General features: G+C 41.6%; 3 protein-coding genes across 3 annotated transcripts in view; 2 read left to right on the top strand and 1 right to left on the bottom strand.

The window, feature by feature from the left end:
* The first annotated feature begins 39 nt into the window (after positions 1 to 39).
* gle1 (GLE1 RNA export mediator) lies at positions 40 to 7,824 on the top strand. Its single transcript, XM_084023874.1, has 15 exons — positions 40 to 212; positions 1,194 to 1,436; positions 1,671 to 1,829; positions 2,104 to 2,252; positions 2,349 to 2,409; positions 2,897 to 3,148; positions 3,422 to 3,644; positions 3,761 to 3,873; positions 4,479 to 4,691; positions 5,253 to 5,443; positions 5,521 to 5,650; positions 6,124 to 6,228; positions 6,392 to 6,474; positions 6,591 to 6,654; positions 6,808 to 7,824. Exons 1-15 carry the CDS (start codon positions 114 to 116, stop codon positions 6,874 to 6,876), a joined length of 2,154 nt encoding a protein of 717 aa, XP_083880000.1. The 5' UTR covers positions 40 to 113; the 3' UTR covers positions 6,877 to 7,824.
* Positions 7,825 to 7,964: 140 nt separating this feature from the next.
* ptgesl (prostaglandin E synthase 2-like) lies at positions 7,965 to 11,676 on the bottom strand. The gene is made up of 7 exons (XM_084023875.1): positions 11,376 to 11,676; positions 10,703 to 10,891; positions 10,366 to 10,421; positions 9,950 to 10,102; positions 9,547 to 9,747; positions 9,312 to 9,429; positions 7,965 to 9,168 (listed from the first exon to the last, which is right to left on the bottom strand). The coding sequence occupies exons 1-7, from the start codon at positions 11,658 to 11,660 to the stop codon at positions 9,040 to 9,042; spliced, it is 1,131 nt and encodes a 376-aa protein (XP_083880001.1). The 5' UTR covers positions 11,661 to 11,676; the 3' UTR covers positions 7,965 to 9,039.
* Positions 11,677 to 12,618: 942 nt separating this feature from the next.
* Positions 12,619 to 19,622, top strand: part of LOC311023447 (ral guanine nucleotide dissociation stimulator-like) — a 45,575-nt gene continuing 38,571 nt past the window's right edge. The window contains exon 1 of the mRNA XM_084025283.1: positions 12,619 to 13,034. Coding sequence (XP_083881409.1) covers positions 13,014 to 13,034 — 21 coding nt within the window. The 5' untranslated portion in view covers positions 12,619 to 13,013. The remainder of the gene's footprint in view (positions 13,035 to 19,622) is intronic.

Here is a 19,622-nt window from a genome sequence, read left to right as displayed (position 1 = left end):
GGGTTCGTTTCTTGTCGGATTGTAATTGATGTAACAACATCCGGCGTTTCAAATTTTTAGCCCGACACTCTCAGTAGTTTGTAGTTTTCAATTTAGTTAACAGTCCTGACGTGATGCCTGCTGAAAATCTACGATGGGAAACATTACAGGCCTTAAAGAATTCTCCGAAGGGAAACATCACGTACGACCCGTACTGGTCCGAACGAGGCGAGGTGAGTTACGCTAACACGGAGCTAACTCGGACGTTAGCTAGCTGGCTAATAGCTAGTTAATGCCAGCCAAGGCCGAGGTATCCCTGCTCGTTTACCTTACTTTGGGAAATGAACCAATTTATACATTAAGCTATCTTAAGTGATCGTTTCACCGCGTATCTCCACAGGACGATGTGCAATGAGGGCAGTTAGTTTGCTCAATCATAATTGAGACCAAATATGAAGCAGGTGGAAGCACTGTGTTTAATTAGTCAACGTGTATTAAACTATTGCATGAGCGACACTTACCAACGTTAGTTGTTCTACCTAAATGGATTGTTTTAATTGTATGCTTCTCTTTGTGAAGGTGAGGTTACTCCACTACATTAGGACTCAATACTCCACTGCAGTCATCTGAATATTGACCACCCAAAACTCCCTAATTGTCAATTTTCTTCATCATTAGGATCCATCCAGAAGTCATGTCTCTTGTCAGAATATACTTAACTGTTAAAAATTGAATCTCCTGCCACAAAGTCTGAGTGGAGAACTTTATATGTCTGAATGGTCTTGCATGCCTTTAACTTCACGTAATGGATGTTATTTACTATTTAAATCCCAGCCGCACTGTTGTGGTTGAATCAGGGATCGGGGTTTATATGGTGATTGTAGTAGTGAAGTTAAAGTATACTGTTATTTTCCTCCGTTAAAATAGCTGCTGTATATGTGGAAACTACATTATTTATATATTTTTTCTAATGGTGAATATTTCTTCCTTACATCTGCACGCCACACACTTTTGGTTGTGTATATATTGAAGACTGAATCTGACTTTTGCGGTAAACAAATGGCCAGTTTGGTTGGAAGGTTGGATGGTGAGTCAGTGGAGCTTAGTGTGTCTCCCTAGCGTAGAAAATAAAAGCCCTTTTTGGTACGTTTTAGCTGCAGAACATGCTCCATGAATGAAGTAAACTTGAGGTGAAATGTATCTGTTTCTTGCAGCATATTTTGGCCGGTTGCAAAGAAGCCCTCAGCTTGTCTTCAAACTCTGGCGTCATACTGGAGCGCCTCGGCTCCTTGCCCCTGCAGAAGTCCTGTTTTCTAAGCTCCAGCTTCGGTGACTCCAGCCCCGGCCTCTCTGATGAGATCTCAGCATCGGTTTCTGCCACAGGATCGATCCCCGACCTCAACGCCAGGCATGCCACACTTCCTGCAGCTCCATCTGTCAAGACTGAGCATGAGCAGGCAAGTCTGTCATCCAGCTTTAGGATGTTATCAGTTGAGTTTTATATCAATTTGGACTTGTAAGTACAGACATTACTCAGAGGACATGACATGTGATCTTAAATTCAGTTGTTTAATGTTAAATTAAAACATGTTCACAAACAGGCTGCACATGTTGTATTACTTGTTTACCGTGACTCTGTTTGAACTCACCCGTTTAATTCACCTAACTGCCTGTAATTCTGTCTGCTGCAGGCTGATATTGATGAGGCGAAGGATGAAGACGCAGAGGAAGATGTCAGCGATGTTTCCAATACTGCATCACTACCTGCCATTTCCCTTCTGTCGCCCAAAGCCATGGAGACGGCGGGCCGCATTATCAAATTTGAGGAGGAACAACGAGAAAAGGCCAAGGTCAGACACAATGCTTCCTAATCATCCCCTCTGAAGTCCCAGAAAGTGAACTTTAATGATCAATTAATAGATCAGGCATGAGTATATAAACAGAACAAAGTCCAGAACATCTTCATCATTTGCATGAATTAAACAACAATTAGTGGGTTCATTGATTAGTCAATCAACACAAAATAATTCATATAAAAAACAGTCTCACTATGCAAAGGCCTTAAGTGCGTTTAGTACGGTATAATAACAAATCTCGCCTGATGTCTCGAATCTGTCGGCTCAGATGGCACTCACACTGAGGCAGGAGATGCATGAGAAGCTGGTGGCGGCGGTGGCGAGCTCCGAGTCGGAGCAGCTGAAACGCTTCGAGGAGTTCATGGAGCTGAAGCAGAGGCAGGAGTTCCAGAGTATGAGGGACATGATGGACAGAGAGTAAGGCAAAGATGCACATCTCAATGTTGTTTGACAATTCTGACATTTCTGTACGTGCCATCAAACTGGTCTGGTGTTCCACTTTCTGCACTATAGAACTAAAGAGAGCATCGGGCGTCAAGAGAAGCTGAAGGAAGAGCAGCGACACAGAATGAAGGTATTATGGTCATTAGATGGAGGTCAGTCTGGCGTCCTCAGAGTAGAAAACCTGACATAACTGGCTAAAAGTTATGGAATAAATAAAAGAACATAATTCAAGGCGTTAAGTTTTCCTTTCCATACATTAAATACCGGTAGCAAAGAAAGGCAATATATGATAATGTAGTGAAATATAAATGATGGTTCTATTAGATTGCTCTACCCTGTTTTTTCTTTTAGCTAAATTTTTCTTTGAAAGGTTAAATGCCAGTAAATAGGAATACAAGTTGAATGGACTTTACAACGCTTTGGAATTATTGGAAAAACACAGGAACCAATCTTACACAGCCATGACAGTCTGTTTCTACAAATGGTATCATACTCATAATGTTAGGTCACTTCTTACCAGGTATATCACCGCGGTGAACCGAGCTTACAACTTCAACTTCTCTTCAGTCTTGCATGTATCGTCGAGTACAAATGCATTTTTCTGTCCTCGCCATCAGATCATCAACCTGCGTCTGCGGGAGGCGGAGCAGCAGCGCCTGCGGGAGGCGGAGCTTGAGCGTCAGCGGCAGACAGACGGCAGGGAGCGGCTGCGGAACCTCAACACCATCCAGGAGGAGATCCTGCAGCTCAACCAGCTGCTGGAGCCGTCTACCAAGACTGAGCTCCCGGCGGCCAGCCTCGGCTCCTACTGCACCCGTGGGAACCAGCTGTGCTCCCAGCTGTCCGAGGTGGTGAGGAAGACGGCGGAGGTCAGTTTGATTCCTCATTCATCAAGTAATCAATCGATAAGGGTGAAATGTTTATGAGGTACAAAATATATCTGGAATGTTTAGTGACAGTGGTGATAGAAAGATGCTAATAACATGCTAATATGTATTCATTCTGTGGTTTCTTTCTTTTTATTATTATAAAAAAGTTTCTAGATCAGGATGAATCCAGACTTGTAGAACTGGATCTGTGTTGTGGTTCATCCCTCTCAGGAGACCCTCTGTAACCCTTTCTACCCTTTTCTGCGTTTCAAGGGAGAGTTTCCCACTGTGGACGACATGACCGTGGCCGAGCGGGCCCTCCACGAGATGAGGGCGCTGATCCGGCTGATGCAGGAGGAGGTTGTCAAGGCTCGAGAGAAGAAGAAGAAAGAGGTGGAGGAGGAAGAGCAGCGCAGGACGCAGGCGGAGCTGCAGGTGCAGCAGGAAGCCCAGAAGAAGGCGGCTGAGTCGGCCAAAGAGAAGGCAAAGAGGAAAGGTGAGAGATGTCTTCCTGGCCTCTGTGTGAAGCAGTGATGTACGTCTCTGTGTGATATGGAATCTGTGATGCAGGTGTGAGCTTCTTAACATATGGTGGTGGTTGTCCGCCAACAGGGCTGCAGAACAGCGCTGAAGACGGCACGCTGAAATGGTACAAGGACCTGCAGGAGTCGGCTGCTCAGTGTGCACAGTCCATCGAACAATTCATCTCCTCAAAAGATGTCCAGGTAACATTTTGTTTGTGCAAATTCACAAATGGCATCTCAAAGCTTTACACCTTTAAAAATCATTTATGTCATGAATGATACATATTCGGCTTTACTGTTTGTACGATATATATCGAGGAAGGGTTTTTAATTTTACTACAAAGAAAAAGACGGTCTGACAGAAGAGTCTGTTCTTTGAACTTCAAACTTGAATTCACTGAGCCGGAGGAATCGAGTGTCGGCAGCAAATGAGTCGCTTCGTATTGAAATAGTTTTCTTTTCGCCACCTGTCCCAGTGGCAGCAGGAAGGTGGTTAAACATGAGTCTCCTGGTCCACTATCACCTCTACTGGCTATATAGAGCTACTGCGAACCAAAGTAACAACTGGTCGTATGAATCGCCGCTCACAACATCAAAGTTTTAACAAAGGGATTTTTAAGCTGCACAGTCAAGTCAAATTACATATGATTTGTTGTCTAGCATATTTAATAACAGGAGGGACTAAAACACAAAGGGACTTTTTCATCACGCACGTCCAAGACCAGACAAGAGTGCAGCAGTAAATGTTTATTTTGTGAGCAGAACTCTGTACAGAAGGGTTTAATTTCTCCTCTGTGGATTTAAAGTCAAAGAAGCTGAAGCTGGAGCTCCAGAAAGCAGCCAGCATCCCCGTCAGTCAAATCTCCAGCAACTCCGGATCGCAGCTCCGAGAAATCTTCGACAAGATCGACAAGCTGCTGGCGGGGAGGGGAGTGGTGTCCGGGGGCAGGTCCGTCTCCATCTCCCAGCATCCACAGGGGCTGGACTTTGTCAGCTTCAAACTGGCTGAGAAGTTTGTGGTGAGTCTGTTAAATATATTATCCCTGCAGCCGTGTGGAAATGTGTGATTGAACTAGTGCTTTCATGTATATACGGTACAATAACCGGCCTAAATATCTTGCTACGGAAACAATACCACGGTAAAAGTTTACAACGTTTGGAAAAGTATTGGAATAACAGAAGATGACAGATCATGGAACTTAAAATATATTATTATATTAATTAAAAATGTCAATTCTAAAATGTACATGGTGGGCAGTTATCTAACGTCCTATATTGTTGAGTTTATGTGATTTATTTGATAGTGAACTTAATGTTTGCAACCAGATATCACATTATCTGTGTGTTTAATGACACTTTTGTTGTAAAAGAGCACCCCAGTAAAAGTTCAGGTGGAGAGTGGTACTGCAGCACAAGACAAGAGAGAGGCTTCCAAAACAAAAGCACACAGAATGATAATACATTCAGAGGAAGTTCTGTAAGAAGTTGATGAGGGAAAGTTGCTAAAACCAGGACGGCAGTAACTGTAGAACTGTAGTAATCCTACCTGGTCACTTAATGCGGTGTGATTTCCATTGCAGAAACAAGGAGAGGAGGAGGTGGCGTCTCACCATGAAGCCGCATTCCCAATCGCTGTGGTAATGTCCGGGATCTGGGAGCTGCACCCTCAAGTGGGCGACCTCCTCCTCGCACACCTGCACAAGAAATGTCCGTACGCGGTTCCACATTACCCTCCGATGAAGGACGGTACGCCTGTGGAGGAATACCAGAGGTCAGGCAAACACAAATTGTGTGACTCTGACTTCCTTTTCACTCTGGATATGTTTGACAACAATTATCTTTCATCAGGATTCTTGGTTACCGTGTGGATGACTCCGGGGTTGAAGGTCAGGACAGTTTCCTGAAGAGGATGTCGGGGATGATCCGCCTCTACGCCGCCATCATCCAGCTGAGGTGGCCCTACTGCTCCAAGCAGGGGGTAAGAGCCTGATTTTAGCAGATTTCCTTCATCTGAAATTGTTATTTTCTGTGATTTGTTTTGGGAGTCTCCCGTGCTGCAGTACCACTCTCCGCCTGGACGTTTACTGATGCGTTGGTGGGGGCGCTGTTTTACAAAAGCCTTGTTAAACGCTGTTTCATGTGATTTCTGGTTGCAAATATAGTTCCTATCCAATAAATCACAAAGTCAAGTTTAAGGGTCAACTTACTGGATACCATGTACAATTTTAATTCCATTTTCCATTTTAACATTTTCAATTAATAAGAAAAATTTTTATTCCATCACTTTTCCTAACTTTTTAGAAGTTTCTATCGTTTCAGTATCTGTATCAAGATATCTAGGCAGGGTATCTTATCAAAGTCACAAGTTTGCTTTCGTGCTGACTTCAGCACTATGTTTATAAGATTTTCAGCTTCTGCATGTTTAAACCTTATTATCTCGATGTGTTCTAGTCTGCTCCTCACGGTCTGAACCATGGCTGGCGTTGGTTGGCTCAGATGCTCAACATGGAGCCTTTGGCTGACATCACGGCAACGCTGCTGTTTGACTTCCTTGAGGTAAGTCGTGTACGAGATTTGAGAGCTAAAATATGTACAGATTTTTATATGAAGGTCATCAAATATCATCTTCCACTCTTGAAAAGTCTCGGCTCACTTTGCTCTTGAACAGCTATAAAACCAAAAGTATTTTCCTTAAGTGATATTTGTGTGTCTCCTTCAGGTGTGTGGAAATGCTTTGATGAAGCAGTATCAGAGCCAGTTCTGGAAACTCATCCTGCTCCTTAAAGAGGAATACTTCCCGAGGTAGTAAAGATTTTAAGCATGTTCATCTTATTATTTATACAGAAGTAGTTTTTTTTTCCCCACCAGCGACTCAGCTTTTTGTCCACTTGTTGAACGTGTCTCTCTGGTGTCTCCAGAATTGAAGCGGTGACCAGCAGTGGACAGATGGGCTCCGTCATCAGACTCCAGCAGTTTCTAGAGGTACGTTACCCACTTTAGTGTTGTTAAAATATTTTTAAGAGGGAAATCAAAGACCTATCTTTAAATTAGGAGTAATGTGTAATGAAATTTTATTTAAAATGGGAACATGTGTTAAGTTTTTGTCTCTAAACTAAACTTCTCCTGCGTGTGTAGAGGTCACTGCAGAGCCGACAGATCCGACCGCCCAAAGGTCAGCTGGGCTCCAACTTCTGGAGCTCCTGATGGAGGAGGAGGAGGAGGAGCTGCCATGTTGGATGTTGCTCATTTTAGGACTGAACGAGCCAGAGAAGGGGGATGTGGTCTGGTGCAGAGGAGCTAAAGGGACTTCTAGACCCAGGGAGGAAAAAGTAGATGCTGCCGCTGGAGGAAGATGTTATTTCACATCTGTTAAAATAACTTACTGGCTCATTTACTGGCAACTCGAAGAGGAGTTTGATGGACGACAACGCAGTTTTCTGTATGCAAACCATTCTGAATATTTCACCGGCTTTGGAAGATTTGAACGGCCAACATCAAGATAAGAAGCACTTCTACACCAACGTCTGTTCACATGGTCGTCTGCTTCTTACAGCTTTAGAATATACTGCAAAAGTCCAGCATATAAATGCCAGGTTTCCTCTCGTACAAGAGGACATGTAAAGTTGCGTTCAGGATGAATCCTCCTTATGGAAAGGTTAGCGTTCAAGATCATGTTGAAGCTGTTTTTTTCTAACAGTTTTACTAGTTATTTTGTTATGACACCTTTTGTAGGGAGGAGGGGGTGCTCTTTATTTTTCTCACTGAATTTGGTCGCTACTGTTGTTTTTATTTCATTCGTCACTATTCAAATTGGAATTTTGTTGAATTATTTGAACTTGCTATTTATGTTTTTATGAATCCACCATGTGGAGCAAAGACTTCAGGGCCAGATGAGCGGTCGTTGAATCATCGTGAAAGATTAGAAATGTATTTTATGAAAGCATTTAACTGCTGTAGAAACAAAAGATTTGATCGTAATGGTGAACCAGAACTCTGAAGATGACTCAAAAACGTAGATGAAATTTATTGTGGAGGAGCAGAGGGGAGGAGCTGAATGTAATGTGGATTATTATACAGCTGTTATCAGGATGTTTGTCATCTTTAAACCAAATATCTGAAATAAAACCTCATCAGCAGTTTATTGGAACCATATCCTGACTTTTTTTTTTTTACTCCTTTTGAACTTGGACAAAACTACAGAAAAGAAGAAAATATTCAGTACATGATCGGTAAGAGTACTGCTGACAAGATGTAATCCTGCATATCTTTAATCATTCCTTAAACGCAACACATAACTCCTTTTCCTTTTTTTTTCTTTTTAACCTTTTGACATTGAGTTGGTTTTAATACAATACATTCAAGTGTATCCGTAGTTTGCATATTAAGAACATTCAAACTGGCAGTTCGTCATACATTTTATTTTATTTCATTCAACCCCTGGAGAACACCAGCTATAGATTCCTCGCTGCCAGACTGATCCTGCATCAGTTACAGAGAAATAATCACGTGAAATAAATAGAGAACCTGATCTCTAACAAGTTCATACTGAAACTTCTTAACCAAGAAGAAAATCTTTATAGCCACTTTATTTCCCAGACAAAGTTGTGATGATCGGAAAGTATCTGCCTTTGAAATCAACTTAGTCAAAATCTATTTTTCATAAATACAATAAGCTTGTAGGAGCCCAACATGTTTGGTTGAGAACTGCTGAAATAAACCATGTATAGTACATGTATAGTGACAAATCAGCACTTCACAAATTACAAACCTTTTTTTGTCAGGGTGAGGACTCAAGATATATTTGCTCAGCAATTTTATGTCACCACTCAAGGCAAGTCATTTTCCAGATCTGCATGGAAACCCTGCAGGCTGTTTGAAGTATTAAAAGGACATTATGGGATATTTTCACCTCCCTATTGACAAATAAAGCAAACAAATCTGCAGGCAATCAACAGAAGTGCTGTCTCATAGATATGTTGACTTGTATTGTGAAAATGTGCTGTCGTTTGAAGTGTTGCAAGTTCCACGGTTCCACCAGTAGAGGCCAGTAAAACGCATTTAACATGAACAGCTGGTTCCTCCACAGCAGCAGCTTGGTAATTAAATGCTCAAATTATCTGGCTACAGCGTTTTCACGTGTGCAATCTTTTAATTAACATAAACGTCTGAATCTATCAGGAAATCAATCAGGACAGCAGTGACTGTTTTCAAAGTGAAAGCAGGTCTTCTTGCTTCCTGCTGCAGGTCACTGTCTTTCTTTCTAGTTTGCTGTTTAGTCCTTGTGAGGCTGTCATCAGCACTCTGGTGTTCTGCGTGTTCTCCTTCCTTCAACCATTTCCATTCCGAATTTCACAGCCGTTTTCGACATCACTCGCGGCCCTCGTGGTTGAGCGACGCCCTCTCCATGCGTCTGTACCAGTGTTTGACCTTGGTGTTCGCCATCATGTCGTCAAATGCCTGCAGGCCCTCCATCACTCGGAGGACGCCAAACACCGCCTGTCGACAGGGAAATTATGTTGTAATGTTCACCAGGAAACAACATTGTTAGATGGGAAATATAGAGACGGCTTTGCTCTTTATTCGGTTTTAGTGTGTTTGTTCACTTAATATTGTAGCCTGGATTGTGTTAGTTCTCTCACCAGGTCTGCCAGGTTGGGATGATCTCCACCCATGAACTTCCTCTTCTTGCCGATGGCTGCGACCCATTCATCAACAGCCTTGTAGAGATCCTGCCTGACGTCGTCCTGCAGGTTGTATCTGTCGTGCCAAAAAACAACTTTTATCCAAAACTACAATTTCAAGCTACTAACTCAAAGCTACGAGCAGAAACATTTCCATAATCACCGTCAAGACATTTCTTCATGTGCAACTCACCGACTTTTCAGCCTTTTGGCGATGATAAACATGGCCGCAGCGCCGACGTATTTGGCAAAGAAACCTTCGTAAGTACTGAACTTGCCCTCGCGCACGATGTAGTCAAAGGATGCCAGGGCCTCGTTGGTAGTTCGGTACACGTTGGGAGAAATAAGATGCACGAGCCAATCGTCGGCCCACTGACGCCATTTCATCTCCTCTCTGAAAACAAACACATCATAGTCACAATTAGGCATTAAGATGATATGAAAATTGCATGTCACTCTTATCCTGGCCAAAATAATTCACAATATTATCCCAACAATCAGCCATTAGATGACAGCAAAGCCACAGCGCGCAGCCTTTCAAAATAAGAGTATACCGTCGGTTTCGGAGCTCGGGTCATTACCAGGTCTGGACTTACTTCTGCATCCCCTTCTCGGGGTACACGGCCATGCTCTCGGCCTCCCCCAGCATCACCCAGTACTTGTTGCTGTACTCCGTCACCTCCTTCCCACGGTCGTTCACAGACTTCATCTCCGGGTAGCAGTGAAGGATCTCAGACATGTCTTTCTTCCTGGAGGACAGAAGGTTCACATTTAAAGGGTCAGCACACCCAAATTGACCATACTGGTATCACTTTACATTTAGTTAAGAAACAACATTTTTTATTGTGTCACAGAGAAGACATGTTTTACTGAACATCCTTTATAGTGAAAAACAATCAAATCTTAAATAAATCATAATGTGTCCCTGCATAAATATCCGGTATTTTTTTTTACTTTCTTAAATTAGTCCTTTAATAATTATCAAGAGAAAATGACGGAAGCTACAACTTACTTGCTGATTAAATGCGTCTTGAGAGAGCTGATGATGACGGACGAGTCATTCAGTTGCTGCAGAGCAACAGAAAATATTAAAGACAAAATGAAAAGGGGGGGTTATGAGGGAAAAGATGAATAACAAGCAGCTTGATTTCTGAATTATAACATTATCATCATATTTTTCTGATCCGACTTCCAAATTAAAGTGGCTGACAAAAGTATTAACGCTGGTTTACAGTTGGAGAATTACTTTCTGTAAGTGTCAAGTGACTTTATAGTGCCAACAATAATATAATAATAATATTTTTCTGCTTTATATCTGAGATTTAGAGGCCCTGATGGGGCAGTCTTACCACATCACTGTTCACCATAAGGATGGGCACTTTCCTGTAGACCGACCACTTGATCTCCTGCCTCATCACCGGGTTCACCTCCACAATCTCGTACGGCAGCCCGTGGTAGTCCAGGAAGGCTCGCACCTTGCTGCAGAACGGGCAGGTCTTGTACTGGTACAGGGTCAACTTCAGATCTCCTGCTGAGATCTGGACCCAGGAAGAGAAAGGATCCCCCGTTATATGCTGATTCTAACATACAACAATATTGGGCTAACTAGAAACACAGAGCACCGTGGACAAAATCTATTAATGTGTTTATTACTCTAATGTTGTAGCTGGTAATTACTTTATGCACTGCTGGGTATCTTAACTCGTAATAATACATAATAATTGATGCGTTTGCTCATATTTTGTATTACTAATACATAACAACTAAAGCAGCCAAATACATGTAGTGAAGTAAAAAGTACACCAAGTCCCTCTGAACTGTTGGAGAGTAGAAGTATACAATTAAAATACTCGAGTAAAGTACAAGTACCCTACTTCAACAGTACTTAGTTACAATCCACCGCTGGTAACTAAAGCAGTCCTCTACATGGAGTTAGGTAACAACGGGAAAACTGCCATCGGAGATCAGCGGGACACCGGTTGACAGAGTGACCGCGTTAGAGGCGCAGGTGAGCGGACTCACCTTGGTCTCCTCCTCGGCCAGGTGCTGCTGGAGCCTGAACTTAACTGTCTGATATAAACCCAAACCTCCACCGAGCAGCACGGCACAGCCCAGCACCCTGCCTCCTCCGGTCCGCGGAGACAGCAGCTTGGACCGGTACTCGCCGGTACCGTACGCCCTCCTTGACCCGCGTGTGCTCACATTTCCCAGCAGGTAGGAGGAGACGGTACCGGGCCGGCGTGCGGATGGAGACTCCAGAAAACTCCAGCCGACCTTACAGAGCGCTCTGGTGCAGGCGGCCGCCATGTTGGTTTTCACATAAAGTACCAGAATGCACCACGAGAGAGGACACTAAATGTATCTTTTGTCCCCTGAGTTCAGTCTGTCAGGCTGTGTGTTAAATAATGATAAGAATTAATAAGAAATATATCTAACTACAATTTTTCAGATCAGTAATTCAATTTACATATTTATGTTATTGTTTTGTGGTTTTTTTTTTTAACGATAATTCAGAATTGTACAGCCGGTTTAAAATAGTAAAGAAAACACAGAATTAAAATAATTTATATATATTGTTTATAAATAATCATAAAGAGTTTTTATTTACTTTTTAAATAATTAAAATGATATATGTATTGTATTTGTATTTTGCATGTAGTTATTAATTTTACTTATGTATTTTATTATGCAATCAAACGTATTCGTGTATTATATTTTATATGTTTTATAATCTTTTAAAGTATGTTTTTAATTATTTTTATTTAGTTTTTAAATAATTAAAACTATGTATGTATTAGTTTGTTAGTATTGTGTATCAAGTTATTAATTTACTTTGTGTATTTATTTTATGCAACTTAACGTATTTGTATTTATTATTTTTATTCATGTTTTATATTTCATATTTTTAGAATTAAAAGTACATTCTGGGGTGTGTTCACGGGCGTCTGTGTCGTGTCGCTCTACGTGTGGCGCATTCAGGAACGTCGTTGTTTAGAGATGCTCTCTGCTTCCCTCCGCAGCAGCAGCAGCAGCAGCGTCTTGTCTCAGTGAAAGCGGAGATTCCACCTCAGCAGCAGCATCCATTTAAGCATCAGTGTTGCGCTGGTCGAATCAGCCACATCTTCCCCGGGACTGACCACTCCTCACTGGGATGTCGTCGTCGAGCAACGAGCGCGGATTTGGTGGCGAGAGCCGGTGATAGAGGAGACTTCTCCGTTGTATTTTTTTCTGGGGGGGAGTCTGGAAGGGAGCGGGGCCGCGATGGATGAAGACTGGAGGAGACAAATACAATTTTAATAATCGCTGAGGTTTCGCTGGCTAGCACGCTAACGTTAGCTAGCCCCCAGCTAGCTTGGTTGCCCCCCCTCTTTCCAGTTTACTGACCGATGTGGTGTTTTCCTCCTTCATTTCTTTTTATATGGTTGTCGAGACATGCTGGAGCCAGCGAGCAACATTTTAAGGGATAAAGCAGCCGCCCGCTAGCCTCCAAGCGTTTAAAGCTAGTATCCTCAAAACCACTATTTTCTTTTTATTATTCGTGTTTTTTTCTTCTCTCGCTCATCCGTGAAGAGCAAGATGCTGCCAGAGGAGGAGTGTGTCTGAACCGTGGACCCGGACTCGCATGGACACACACTCCATGAAGGTCATGATACCGAGAGAATGATCATGCTGGAAAAACAGGTAAGAAACGACCTGGGAAGTCATCGGGTTCATGTCTAACAATGCACACACCTGGGGGGTCATTTGCATATTTTGGTGGTCGGACTCCTTTCACGACTCGTGTCTGATTAAACTGGTTATTTGTGAAGTATTTCCTCAGGTGATCAATACCTCTTAATGATACATATTTCCAGCATTACACCAACCCCCCCTTCTCTCTCTCTCTCTCTCTCTCTCTCTCTCTCTCTCTCTCTCTCTCTCTCTCTCTCTCTCTCTCTCTCTCTCTCTCTCTCTCTCCTGTTCAAAGTCAACCTCTCTCTCCCACTGATCCTCCAGCTGCTATTTGTTTTTAGAAATGCACTACAGGGAGTTTATGGCTGATATCAGACAGGAGTGGGCGGACTCAAAGGTCTGGAGTTTGGAGTATTTCAAATAATTTAGGTTTTTATATATTTTAAATGCCTTTTTACATTTCGAAAGCTGCAATTCCCAGTCATTTTTTTAAATTATCGAGTCTCTCTAACGTCCATTAATAGGAGCATACCTTTTCTCATTTCGTTGTTTAATTTTTTTTTACCAAAACCCAAATATATTCAGTTTACAATCAGAAAAAAAGCAGCACATCGTCACATTTTAGAAGCTGGTACCAATATGAGCATATTTGTCTTATTGCCTTCATAAATAACCAATTTATTTTTAGATTTTGATAAAAATGTTTTATTTGTCATCTGACTTGAATGCCTGTAGTAATTATTAAAGACAGAGACTTTACTTAATCCTGGGTTGATATCTGATGTTTTTCTTTTTTATATAATTGTTTATTGAATATATTTGTCATACAGTTGATGGAACAGATCAATACATTTTATTTTCATAAATGTTGTGGACTATTTGATCTGATTTATTGATATACACCTGTATAATACATATTAGTCACAACCTTAAGATAAGAATAAAATGCAGTGTAAATAATCTTGAACTAAACAGTGACCAAATATGCAAAGACTAATATGCATTGTTGTATAATAAATATAAAATAAATGTATAATAATTATAATAAATTAGTGTCGTGCTGAAACCAATTCATTGATATAATTAATCAACAGTTTATACAGTGTGAGAATTTTCAGCTTCTCATAACATTATAAACAGACTCCTACACATGTTCGGACAACTAATAATTAAGAGAGGACATTTTGTGCTATAGAAAACTGGGAACATTTGTTTTTATTTTCCAAAATTTTAATAACTGAAAAAACGATAAACAATATGTTGTCTTTTTCCAAAACATAAAAGCGGCCTCTTGCATTCAGACCCATTAGACTCAGTTTGGTTATTGACTGCAGACCGGACGCCCTCGAGGAAATCTCCTCCAGTCAGTGGAGCTCATAACATGCTGGTGGGTCGAGGGGGGGGGGGGTTACTTCCTCTTGTCAACTCCCACAGCAGCATCACTGACCATAAAACACAAGCTGACACATCAATAATGCATCTGAGCGTCAACACTGTGAGATACTGGGCGACATTTAAGAAGTTGATTCTTGTGTTGATGAGTGGGGAAAATCCATTAGTGACTTGGCAGGAAATTCATCAATTCCTATTAATTGATTGATTGATTGCTTCTATGTGGGTGGTCATGTGAGCTGGAAAATCTGGACTTCTTGTTGGTGTGAATGTGTTGGTGTGTACTCTGTATCTTGCCCAATGCATGCTGGGATAAGCCCCCCCCCCCACCTTAACAGAGTAAGTGGGTGTGGAAAATGAAAGAATCCTGATTGAATTTTTATTATGAGTTTTTGACACTTAATATTTACTTGTTATTACACAGGCTGCACACTTTATTTGCCTTATACTGTCATTCTTTCTCCACGTAGGTTTCCCATTTCACATAATTTGCATTCATAATCTACCTGTTATGGACCCATGGTTTACAGCCTTTTTTGCATTATGGCGTCTCAAAACAGTGTCATTTTTACATGCCTTTGGAATTAAATCCATGTAGTTTCACTGGGTGGTGGAATCATTATTATGATATTAATGTGCCTTTTTTTATTTATCAAAATAAGGCCAATATACTGCTGTTTCCATATGTGAAACAAACTAAAAACGTAACTCTCCTTGGCGGAGGTAATAAAAAGTGTAGAGCCAGATTCTCTATGTGTCAGACAAACCCTTTCACTGTGTCACATTTCTTTATGCAGCTTGCGCAGAGTTATTCATTTGGATGACAGAAATGTGCAGAAGATGTCAGGAACGATAAGATCATATCAGGACAAATTTGAAGATATTTAAGAAAAAAGTGTTTTTTCTTCTCTGTTCGTTTAATTATCAGGTAACCACTCACATTTATCTTGGGACCCCTTTAGATCTAGCTGTTATGGATTACTATACAGGTATTCTATAGGTGATTTATGGCCCGTAAGGGCATGTTTTCACAATCTACATCGGCCATCACAACTTCAAGTACATGACGTCTTCAAATGTCGTTTTTTGCGACCAAAATTCCACGGTTAAGCCGAGCATGCGTAACCGCCAGACAGCATCCTATAGAGGAATCGATAGTTATGGAGGCATGCTATTTCAAGGAATAGGACAGCTCGGAAACAGTTCTCAACAGGAACTGACTCGATTCCCATCCCTGAGCGGTTTCCCCCTGAGCACCAAATGACCTGATGGTTTTACCAGCCACTGCCAAAAATGTACCTACATTTAGCAAATAGCAAGTGCTAACTTCAGACTCTGGTTCAGCTCTATAAAGTTGGACCCGTTTCTCGTAAACCACCATTTATGACGCCAGAAGGTTTATTCTGATACAAGTAAACACAATGAAGTTTCCCTGTGAGATGTCAGGCTTCCCACCGCCTCTGTTTAAAGTTTTTTTTTTTTTTAACCCTCAACAACTGTATTTCACTGTAAACAAACTTTTCTTATTTTCTCCCCCTCCACCTAAATCCTGCTTCCTCTCGCTGGTGCTATTGATGTTTATCCTCTTCTGAAACATGCATTTGCCTTTTCTTTCTCCTCCTTACTATTGTAGGAATTGTAGATAAAGCTGTAAGCTCTTTCCGTTGCTCCAGAAACCACTCTGTTCTTGAAGCTTGACTTCACTCCAAGCATATCTCACTGCTTTGTCTGATGGAATGTGACAAGAATCAGATTTTTTCTTCTCTTTGTTTAGTCCCGAGGGGACTTTTTCTTCTTCTTTTTTTTTTTTTTTGGTGCAGAAGCATTAGTTATGTGTGTTTGGAGGAATGGCCTGTCCTTGAAATGTCTTGTGAAGAAATGTAGGAACAGTGTTGCATATTCGGGAGCTCTGTAATATTTCGACTTGTTGCCGCATGTTTCACTGTTACACTGTTTTGCTTATTCCATTTGCCATCAGCTGTTTGTTCAACACTAATGTATTTAAGGCCGACTTTTAGGCCGAATTTCCAAGTGACCAGATCAGATGTGTGTGTGTGTTCGCGTGCGTGTGGAGACACTGTAATCATTTGCAGCCGTGTTCATGCTGAGGGAAGTGAAAGTTTTCCATCCAGACTCTGCAGGCCAGAACCACGAAGTCTGGCTGCTACATTCTCAGTTTTTAGTCGGTTGTCGGTGAGAGACGAGGCTTGTAATCTGTTCACCTGTGTGTACGTTTTTTGCTCTGAAAAAAGTAGATGGAGGTTAAAATCTGATCTACATGGATCCAATGTGATTTTTTTCCTGCATGCACTTGAAGAAAACATGAATTAAAGATAATATTACAACTCACGGCAGGTTTTTAAATAGTCACAAAATGTGCTTTTTCTCTCCATCTTCTCACTGTCTTCCCTCTGTCGTGAAACATCAAAAAGGCCTAGAGGCGTCTTTCTCCTTTATTTAATACTACGTCACCAGCTCTGGACGTCGCTTAGTCTGGACGTGGCTCAGAGATCAATCATCCCGTCGGTATCAATCAATAATGGCTTTAAAGGTCCCATATTATGAAAAACACGTTTTCTCTGGTCTCTACTATAAACTGGTCCTCCCTGAGCCTGTCAACTCCCAGAATGAGGAAAACAAGCGACTCCTGCATGGTCTCTGCAGCCCCCCCACTGGTACAACGACGCTCCTACAGGCTGTTCAGATTCAGCTTCCGTCGTTACGTAATGAAGGGAGTCATTTGAATAGGCCGAACTCTTCTGCGCGTGTCCGACAGAGTGCCGTGCACGACGGTCCGGGTCTGGTCTAATGCGTTTCATTTTGATGACAATGTGCCGGCTACAGTTCGTGTTAGCTTGTATGTGTGTGCTAATCACTTCACATCGGACTGCTTCAGTAACGAGGGTCAGTACAAAGCTGGCTTTGCCTCGACACTGACCCTTGTAAAAGGATCTGTCCCAACCATACGGGACCCAGCAACTTCACCTGAGCCACATAGGCGAGCCATAGCGATACATCCACTGTTACATTGGCGCATGCTGCCGCTAGCATAAGCATCGTCTTCGTGGCTCTCCGAGTAGGTGATGACAGACGGAGCACTTTAGCATTTAAAGGTGCAGGCACAGAAACAGTCTGTTCTCAGCAGAACTCAACTGATCTGGTTTTGACATGACATTACTGACTGGTTTTACTTTCTGAGATTTTCTCAAAAAATTCCAGTGGTATAACCAACATTTATCATTTCTTTTTGTTTTGGGACCATTGAGCAGCATTCAATAAGAAATATTTCAAGGTCCTTCCATTCAACGACAAAACGTTACACCAGAGTAAATGTTGCTTCTGAGCTAAGTATTTCAGGGACAGAGTTGCATTTGGAAAAAAGACACAAAATGTTTTATAAACGCATTAATGCCAAACTCTAGTATTTATTATTATAAGGTTAACATGAATGCACTGATGCATTTGTCCACATCATGACCCTTTACCTCATTTCTATAGATGAACATGATCAAATATTCAACAGCAGGATAAACCTCATTCATTAGGGTTGAAACGATTAGTCAGTTAATCGATAAGTCCAGAGACAGAAAATTAAACAATGTGTTTATTTTTGTTAAGCAAAAATGGTGAACACCCCTTTTAGTTTCATCCACTTAAACGTATGCATTTCCTGGTTTTCTTAGCTTTCTATTGACTATTGGTTGGTCGAATTATAAATTAAAACTAATTTGAACTTTGACACGTTTTATTGATATGATTGATAGGGACGTTGTACTTTTTCAACGTGGATACTTGGAGGCATTTTCTCCACTAAAGCAGCTCAACAATAGAACAAAAGCAACCAGCTGTGGTGACAAAAACACCAGATAAAATCTGAGCTCAGCAAACACGGAGCTGCACGGCTCAACAGATCTGTGTGCAGCTGGATTGTTTGATCCTCCGTATGTGTTGAATTCAGAGCCTCGGGTTAACTGTTGCGATAAATGTTACGTCTGGACTTGCTCTTACAAGTCACCTGTTGTTCTGAAGGGTGTTGCTGACACCCTTTATCACCTACGAGGGCGGTTTCAGGAAAAGAAAGAGGTCCTAAACTTTACCTCAGTGTGGTACAGACTGGTGTCTGTGGTTTAATGAGTTTAATGAGTTGCAAACTGAAGCGATGTCGTTCCTTGAAATTTGCAGATTTAATATTTGCCATAATGGCACAGTGGCCTTACTATGCCATAATACCTGAGACACCTGAGAGCAGTAATGATTAGTGTTGCATGATTATGTTTTAATAAAACTACAAAGAGAGAGGCAACAAATTAATTTAAAAGAATATTAAAGCAGCCAGGATACAAACAACTCACCAGCTGCCTAGTCCTGCTCTGAGCTGGTGTCTGTATCAGCAGAACTCCATTCAAAAAACAAGGAAAATAACAATGCGGCTCAAATTACTGACCAAATGTACTGATGGAATTTGACTCTCCATTTTTTCTGTATCTGTCCAAGCATCTCCTGTAATTCATCGAACACATAATCCACCAAAGATCAGGTGTTGAAGTATTATTTTACTGTGTTTCCCTGTAATGTGAAGTGGACTGAACACTCTTCAACCACTGTTTTTGTTTTGGAAGCCTCTCTGTCTCCTGAGCTGCAGTACCACTCTCCACCTGAACTGCTGCTGCGCTGTTTTACAACAAAAGTGTAATGTCTGGCTGCAAATATGAAATCACATAAAATCAACCATAGAGGACATCAGATAACTGCATTATTTTAATGTATTTTTTATGTATTATTATTATTATTATTATGATGCATATTATCCATCCATCCATCCATCGTCTACCGCTTATCCTCTATTCAGGGTCGCGGGGCGGCTGGAGCCGATCCCAGCTGTCATTGGGCGAAGGCAGGGTACACCCTGGACAGGACGCCAGTCTATCACAGGGCCGACATGTAGAGACAAACAACCATTCAATTATGCATATTAATATTTATGTATTATTATTAACAGTGTTTTAGGTTTTCGCCATGGTATCATTTCGTCATCTATCGAGATATTAAGGCAGAGTATCGTATTGAAGTCACAATTTTGGTATTGTGACAACACTGTGATGAGTACAGTTTACAGTCATGATGAGCTGACTTCTTGTGTACCAGCACCTCCCGTCCTGTCTTTGTCTGAGTCCACAGGAAGTGAACCTGCATGGTTACAGTCTG

The sequence above is a fragment of the Eutrigla gurnardus genome (assembly GCF_963514095.1).
Source record: "Eutrigla gurnardus genome assembly, chromosome: 13".
NCBI classification, from domain to species: Eukaryota; Metazoa; Chordata; class Actinopteri; order Perciformes; family Triglidae; genus Eutrigla; species Eutrigla gurnardus.
The sequence above is the reverse complement of the archived record's forward strand: the minus strand, read 5'-3'. Positions and strand labels throughout refer to the sequence as shown.

What these genes read in the sequence shown, in the direction of transcription:
- gle1 (XM_084023874.1), top strand. Translation starts at nt 114, where the DNA reads ATGCCTGCTGAAAATCTACGATGGGAAACATTACAGGCCTTAAAGAAT. An exon ending in AACTGGCTGAGAAGTTTGTG is followed by an intron (nt 4,692 to 5,252) that starts GTGAGTCTGTTA and finishes TTTCCATTGCAG; the next exon opens with AAACAAGGAGAGGAGGAGGT. An exon ending in GACTCCAGCAGTTTCTAGAG is followed by an intron (nt 6,655 to 6,807) that starts GTACGTTACCCA and finishes CTGCGTGTGTAG; the next exon opens with AGGTCACTGCAGAGCCGACA.
- ptgesl (XM_084023875.1), bottom strand. Translation starts at nt 11,660, where the DNA reads ATGGCGGCCGCCTGCACCAGAGCGCTCTGTAAGGTCGGCTGGAGTTTT. An exon ending in AAGACGCATTTAATCAGCAA is followed by an intron (nt 10,103 to 10,365) that starts GTAAGTTGTAGC and finishes TCTGTCCTCCAG; the next exon opens with GAAGAAAGACATGTCTGAGA. An exon ending in CCCGAGAAGGGGATGCAGAA is followed by an intron (nt 9,748 to 9,949) that starts GTAAGTCCAGAC and finishes GTTTGTTTTCAG; the next exon opens with AGAGGAGATGAAATGGCGTC.